General features: G+C 36.8%; 1 protein-coding gene across 2 annotated transcripts; it reads left to right on the forward strand.

Annotated features, from left to right (window-relative positions):
• The first annotated feature begins 410 nt into the window (after positions 1-410).
• Positions 411-7,779, forward strand: LOC124789554 (glucose-fructose oxidoreductase domain-containing protein 1). Of its 2 annotated transcripts, none has more exons than XR_007016133.1 (2): positions 411-1,814; positions 7,082-7,779. XR_007016133.1 is itself a non-coding variant. In XM_047256953.1 (2 exons), exons 1-2 carry the CDS (start codon positions 580-582, stop codon positions 7,103-7,105), a joined length of 1,125 nt encoding a protein of 374 aa, XP_047112909.1. In that variant the 5' UTR covers positions 411-579; the 3' UTR covers positions 7,106-7,778. The 2 variants fall into 2 exon arrangements, 1 of the variants encoding a protein (XP_047112909.1); XM_047256953.1 differs by having other exon boundaries at positions 411-1,680; positions 7,082-7,778.
• Positions 7,780-8,034: the final 255 nt, after the last annotated feature.

The raw sequence follows: 8,034 nt of genomic DNA on the forward strand, positions 1-8,034 counted from the left end.
ATGGGGGCGTTAAATGTTAACATTTCTTCAATTAATCAGTTCATTTCTTAGACGTATTTTTTCTCAGTTGATAGAAAACATTCGCTGTTTCGGTTTATTCCTAATTTTCTCTCGTTGATAGTTGGTGAAGCTTCGTAGATACTCATTTCGAAAATTTTGGGGAAATACGAGGTTAGCTATAAGAATGTTACGTCATTTGTTGAAGTTGGACTTTGCGGTTTACATAAATTGTAAAATCTGGTAAAATACTTTCTGATTATTATCAGATTAATAAATCACTATCAAATTAATACATGAAGAAATATTTTTTAATGTTTTACTTCGACGGTCGAAGATGTTTCATTGCTGAACAGTTGCTCGTACTTTTTTTTTTTTTTTTACGCGAGCTACGTTACCTAGAATCTCTGAGATGTTTGTTTATTGACTTGTACACGAGCTGTCAAAGTGTTAATTGTTTAGTTCGGGAAGTTACGATTGTGAGTGCAAGAAGAATCCTGCCATAAATACAGTAAAACATGAGTCCGTCAATATTTCGCGCAACGTGAGAGGAAGGCTGATGAAGTGTACTTGCCTTGGAAGATGTTGCCCGGTATTGGAGTATTTGGAACGGGTAACGTTGTGCGAGTTATTGTTCCATTTTTGAGAGAAAAGGGCTTCAAGATAGAAGCAATATGGGGTCGAACACTCACTGCTGCTGAAGAAGTATCTAAGGAACTTGAGATACCGTTTTACACTAACAAAATCGATGATGTGCTGCTGCGAAAGGACGTTGATCTTATATTTATTATGTGTTCACCAAACCTTCATGCACAGATTGCTGTTAAAGCTCTGGGCATTGGGAAACATGTGCTATGTGACAAACCAACCGGGCTATGTCAAAGCGAAGCATTGAAGATGGTACGAGCAGCACAGTATTATCCGTCGCTTATTTCCATTGTTAACCACAGCTTAAGATTTCTTCCCGCATTTTCCCAGATGAAGAGAGCTATTGCTGATGGGTACTTAGGCAGTGAGAATGAAATAACCGTCTGCGACGTACGTGTGCAGATGGGAAGCCTTCTTCACGATGGTTATGATTGGTTATGTGATGATACAATGGGTGGAGGTATATTAACTCTTGTGGGTAGCCACGTAATTGACCTTGTGTCACATCTGACTGGTCAGAGGGCTTCACGTGTCCATGGCCTTGTTCGAACTTTCACGAAGAACACACATTATGTACGTGGCATAAGGCAGATTTCAAGTCCAGACTTCTGTGCCTTTCAGATGGAGATGAGTGGTGGCACACTTGTCACTGCAACACTTAACAATCATCTTCCAGGAACGTTTAGCCAGGAAGTTTTAGTTTGTGGGCGTGAAGGACATTTAATGGTGCGTGGTGGAGACTTGTATGGGTACAAATCTGGTGCAGCTAAGGAAGAAGTCATATATTTGGACGTGGAAGATTTGCAGCGTGGAGGATCTATTAATGCTGCTGCAATAAGTGTGATTCCACGCCCATACATGAAAGGATTATTTAAGATGATTAGTGCTCTTAGAGAAGCATTTCTGCCTGTTGAAGACAAGAGTGGATGGGTGAAGGAACCCGTTGCACTGGCAGCAACATTTGAAGATGGTTTGTATGTGCAAGCGGTCATAGATGCGCTACGGAAATCTAGCGCAAACCGTGAATGGGTAAAGGTGAATGTTATTACAGAGGAACCAGATCCAAACCCACTATTGAGTGCTGCTGTGCGGCGTAGTGCCATATCCATGTGACATACAGATAACCTGCTGTAAAATAACTTCAGTACTAATGTCTGCTTAGCTAACAGGTTGTGCTATCCTTTGTTCAGTCAGTATTAGATGAGATGTGTACACTTGATGGAGTATTGTGATAGGTTAGTGTTGCTGTAGATGATGCTTTATCATTAATTACAAGGTTGTGATGAACTTCTCACAGACACTGCACCTCAGTACTTAATTGTGATTTTGTAAATTATTTTTATATTGTGTTTTAGAGAAGTTTTGTGCAGCTACACTAACTATCTGCATGCTGAATATAGAAATAAACTAAACCAGGGTTGACTTTACAGTATTTTTTTCCTCTTTTTTAATGGTCGCCAGTCTTTGGGTCTAGAGTAAACCATTTCCTGTGAAAGAAGAAGATCAGTAATGTAACATAGCTGGGAGTGTCCCCTCTTCTCACATTTTTAATAATAACCACCATACAGTATTAAAGATCTCATATCAGTTAATCTTGTTAATACATTTATTACTGAACTACCTGGAACCAATAGAATGTAGTATTGATTTAATGCAACTGAGAAACATTATGGCACTGTTGATACCTGGGTAGAATAAGGTGCAAGTGAGAGAATCAACTAACCAAATGCAAGGATTAGCAGCAGATCGTTTTAAAAAGTCTTAACAGTGTGAGTGATTATTAGAACCAGAGACAGAGATAATTAATGAAATGTGATAACTGATACAGATGAGAGTGAAAGACAAATAAAAGTGTTTATGATGTTGAAATTGCATTCGGTTAATGGAGACTAACTTTCATTTTGCAGAGCAGTCATATTGTTGCCTTGAATTACATGAATTAAGTAGCTTGTAATTCATCAGCTGCAGTACCTTCAACTGACATTTGACATTCGCAATACCTTGGACATTTTATTGTATGGTAACCATTCAGTCATTACTTTTGGATAATGTGACTTTTATTGCTAGTCTCTGTTGATCCACCATGGGTAGGGGACATTGGCTGGTTAAGTAATTGCCAATTTCAATGAAACTCTTCAACAGCCATGTAACTGAGATGTTATTCTATTTTGTTTTGAAGGCTACCATTTTCGGCATTCCACTGTGCCACCTTCAGGCCCCATATGCATCATTCCAAATAACAATAACACCATATAGTGCTACAAAGCCCTGGACGCTATGAATTCAATCATTTCAGTAGTGCTTCATTTGAAGACTTCCTATCAAACCTTCGACTGAAGCAGTAGTAAAATGATCGAATTCATGACATCCAGGGTTTTATGTCACTATATGACATTATTGTTTATTTGGAGTAATGCATATGGGGCCTGAAGATGGCATAGTGGAATGGTGAGACTGTTAGCCCTCAAAATAAAATAAAATCTCAGGTACATGGCTGTTGCAGAGTTTCATTATACTGAAAATTTTTTGCTATTGCTCATATTTTTATGATGAGATGCAGCAGCTATATTTCATGGTTGTGACACTGTATCTTAATTTTACAAGAGAAAGTTAAGCAGTAAAAACTTAAATTGCAATTCATTGCAATGTGTATTGTGCAAATCTTTGGTACTGTATGTAGGAAGGACAGATGGAACCAGATCTTTAACTTATGTACAGTTTATGTACAAGTGATATGTGAGTAATTAGTGACATTACACATTACTTGTGTGTTCCATAGAGTAGATGTTATGGTAGCGTTCTCGCTTCCCATTTACGGGGCCCCGGGTTCAATTCCTGACGGGGTCAGGAATTTTTCCTGCCTTGAGATGACTGGGTGTTGTGTTGTCTGCATTGTCATCATTCATCCCCATTATGGTCGGAGGAAGGCAATGGCAAACCACCTCCACTAGGACCTTGCCGAGTACGGCGGTGTGGGTCTCCCGCACCGTCACCTGTGCTCCTCGGAGTATGGGACCTCATCATCATTGGGTAAGGATATCACATGGAGCTTAGTTTTGATTGTCCAATGGTTGACTCACATTGTTCGTTGCATGCTCTTCTTTAAAGATTGTTTGATTTGACATTCTCTGCTGCAGCATGCCCATCTTAAAGACGAAGATTTATGATGGTATTTTGTTGTCCATTGGCCCTGCACACCTTTGCATTCTTTAACAGAATAGAATTTTCTTTTGTTGGACCCCTTAACTGGAGGGGGTTGGATGGATTATGCAAATTACATCAGATTCATTGTACATAAAGAAGATCCCTTTCTTTAGGCCAAATCCACAGTTTCAACTACTTTTTTTTTGCCCCTGTCGATTACTTCTCATAAACATAAGGTCCATTGTATCCGTGGCATAAGGGTGATATGGACTCCCACATATTCTCTTTTGATGTTCATTATTTACTGCAGTATCAGTATAACCTACAGTTTGTGTTAAAAAGAGCTATTGTAATATCAGGTATGTAAATACTGTACCAGCAGTGTAAAATGATTTAACATTAACAGTCCGTAGATGCAAATTTTGGGCCATATTTTCATCTCAAATTTAGATTTCTTATAAAATATTGTGTAATGCAAATGTATTACAAATATCTGTCAGAGATAATTACTAAATAATCAGAATGAGATTGTACACAGTATTATGTAAATTTCCTTACCCATTTATGGTCACACAAAGGTTTGCAACAAAATTAAAATCATGTTAATTCCCCAAGAAAGTTCAACAGCAGATAACAATTTCCAACTGTGATGATATAGTAATTTCATGGAGTTCAGCAACTCACTCACTTCCAAATTCAGACAACAAATGCACAGGTCTACACAACAATGTAATTTGATACTGACAACTTGAATCGTAGTTACATGACAGGATCAGAGTTATGGGGAACTATGATTAATTGGAAGGAAAACATGCATTGATGCATATCATAATTTACTGTGTTATATGAGTAAACATTAGTGGTCATAGAGTTGACATACACAGTTTGAGCATAGGAACTATTTTTATTGTTCATGGTGTTTAATAATTGTTTTGTGATGGCCTTTCTTCAACAGTTCATTAACATCACAAGTTCATCCAGTACTAATAATGTTTTTTACAGAGAGTAATAGCTGTTGGTAGTGTCATCATGCAAGAGTGCTCATACATGGGGGCCAGGCTTCCCACCTCATGTTATACGTTGCTGAACTGTGTGTATTTTGTGCATGCATCAGATTTGTGGTAACAAGACTGCACTACCCATATGTAGTGCCCTTGATGGTGAACCTGTGTTGTTTGGTGGGTTTTGACATGTTGCGGCCTCAGGCATATCCTGTTATTTTCACTAATGGCAGATTGTGGAAAAGTCTGAATTACATACATTACCCAAACCTGTAGCCACTATCAGGGTTCAGGTGGGCATCTCTGTGGATTCTTGAATAATGGGGGCCCAAAGCTGTGTTGCTGAAACCAAAATTATTGTTGAATCATATTCCAGTGAATGTCTGATAGACATCAGTGCTCAGGAAAAGCAGACTTGATGTGATGTGGGATGGGAAACATCATTAGCTGAGATAGCACTTGCAATTGGATAATGCATGGAGTCAAGTCATTTTCACAATATGCTCTCAGTGAAGATAACAAAATGTGCTCAAAACCATTGTGTGCTGCAACCTGTCAGACAGCTGTGATTTGCATTATCACCATTGATGGTGCTCCCTATGGGTAGCATTACAGCCCACTAATAAATCATGTAAGGTGGGCAGCCTGTATGAGTGACTGATGTCCAGTGGTAGTTTTGTGTTAGGATGTAGATGATGACTGATCCCAGTCCCAAAACATCTAAAAATAAAATTATGATGATGAATCACCATGACCAATAAAATCTTAGTTGCAGTTGAAGACTTAGTTAATGAAAGAAAAATGAAAATTACGTGTATGTTTCAGTGGTACACAGTGTAGCATAGAATAAAACTGCAAAGTGTAACAGTGGCAAACAGAGCAAATTAGCTCATGTGGGGTTTTGGGAACTTGAAACATTTTCCTCAGTTGCCTTTGAAATATCTTTCCATTTTACTTCTGTATGCATCCAGCTGTTTTGTTCTTAATGTATTTGCGGCATTTATTGCTCACATTTAATGACCTGATCTTTATGGAAAGAGGAGGAAAATTGGTTTTTATTGTCATAATTTTCTCTTATTTTTCTGTAATTAAGTAAACAGTTTGCGGCCCTTTGCTAGAAGCATAAGAAAACATACTACTTTTATTTATTTATTTATTTATTTATGTGTTTGCATTAACCCTGTTGGAGAGTGACACCACAGGGCATGTTATTAGCTTCACCCTGTGCATTACTGCTGAAGGGAGACATGAGGCAAGGAAGTGCCATTTTCCCTACACGGTACTGGCAACTTAACTCAGACTGTGACATTTGCATTTTGTTCTTTGTATGGACCAACTATCATTTTAAAAGTGACCTGCAGATGTAACAAACATGTAAATATTTAATGTATAGCTGAAATTTTTCAGTACTCACATAAAGCACTATTAAGCAACATACAGAAATTAATGATAAAGACATCTAGGCTGCCATTGCACCTTTGCGTAGTTTAATCACAAGGGCTCAGAATACTCACATCATATACACTTTATTTCTTGAAGATTTTGTGGTGTATGTTAGCTATGACCTAGGCATCCCAGACTTACAAAGATTAAGTCAACCCAAGGCACTGTCAACAGTGACATAATGTTTTTATTAACAGCAACTGAGAAGAGATGCACAATTGCCAAATGTAGTTTTTGTTTGTATAGTGTGACCATAATTTTATTTTTTGTGGATGTTTCAGTTAACAAACTTTTATTTGACTGTGACTAACATTAAACTGTTTTAAGCCTGTAGTTGATTTAACTTTAGAAAACTGATTAAAAACTGTGTAAACTGTTTTGTTAAGTCACCTTTCTGTTTGAAAATACCTGTCATCTAGACTTTGTACAGTGTTGTTTAGCTTTTATGCAATACTATACTTGTATTCAGTATAGTTCTCCGAAGTAGTTGTGACTGTATAAAATAGAGGAACCACACACATTGCACAAGTATGATATCTTAACCCAGTAAAATTTAAAGTTTCTGAATGATACTTATTAGGGTAGCCTACTACTGAAAAGAAATGTCTTTCTCATGCTTTCTAGATATTTCATTGAAATTATTGCAGATGCCTTGTTTCGACCTACATCTGTATTTCAACATACAGTAACTTTGAGATGTCCTTATCTCCTTATACATTTACTAAACATTTGTATAGTACAAATTAATTTTGCAGTTATTACAAGTATTTCAGATTCAGTTAAAAATCTCATAAGCTATAACTCCTTGTATCTGATGAAACAAATATTTGTTTTTTTATATGTTACAGGTTACAGTGCCAAACATTTCTTGAGAAGTACAAAAAAGAACATTTTGCTGAGTTATTACTGAATTTGATTTCACTTTTTTTGCTCACCCTGTATTGTATTCTGTGCTTCTAAACATAGTTGAAGTTGAAAGAAATTTATATGATTTTCTGCCTGTGATGAGAATGACTGGCATTTGTGTAAGGATGTTGTCTATAATGATTAACATTTGGACAGGGTTGTGAAAAATACCTTTGTTAATAAACATAGCGAAAATAAATGCAAGAAAATACTTTTCTTTGTGTATTGAACACCTGAGCACTGACAAATATTTAAAATTTGATAGCAGAGAAGAGCAATGTTTTCCCTTGGCCTCTGCACATACTATAATAATTTAAGAAGTTGGATATTTGAACAGTGCCTTGTAAAAATGCATTGTTTCCATGATTCTTTGATTGCCCTTATATGTGCTTAGCTGTACCAGAAGTGTTATACCTACAACATACAATAAAAAGTCACAAAATGCAAGTTGAGCAAAATTGTACATAACTTGCGACTGTTTTGGTCAGTCAGAATATGCTGTGTTTAGGGAAAAAGCTCTATGTGCTGACACATAGTTCAAAAACTTGAATATATTAGTGATTAATCTTGGTGTTGTCTCATTGTCAATTTGTAGTGTGTATTAGTCACACTCAGTAAGGCGCGCTCTCTCTCTCAAATAGCAGAAAATGGTATCAAATAGCAGAAAATGGTAATGGATGTCCAAGCCATGATGATGATATAAAATGAGATTCATTTTTTTGCAGTATAAAAAGTATGCAAACATAATTTCTGTATTCTTGATTGAAACCTTGTGTTCCACTCTGCAACATATTATTATCTTGTGTGTACTTTTTGTTCCATGGACTCGTAGTGAGGAGATCGTCAAGAATGGGGATCTTGTGAAAACAATTACATACAGTTAATTTTTACATTG

The sequence above is a fragment of the Schistocerca piceifrons genome, chromosome 3 (genome assembly GCF_021461385.2).
Source record: "Schistocerca piceifrons isolate TAMUIC-IGC-003096 chromosome 3, iqSchPice1.1, whole genome shotgun sequence".
NCBI classification, from domain to species: Eukaryota; Metazoa; Arthropoda; class Insecta; order Orthoptera; family Acrididae; genus Schistocerca; species Schistocerca piceifrons.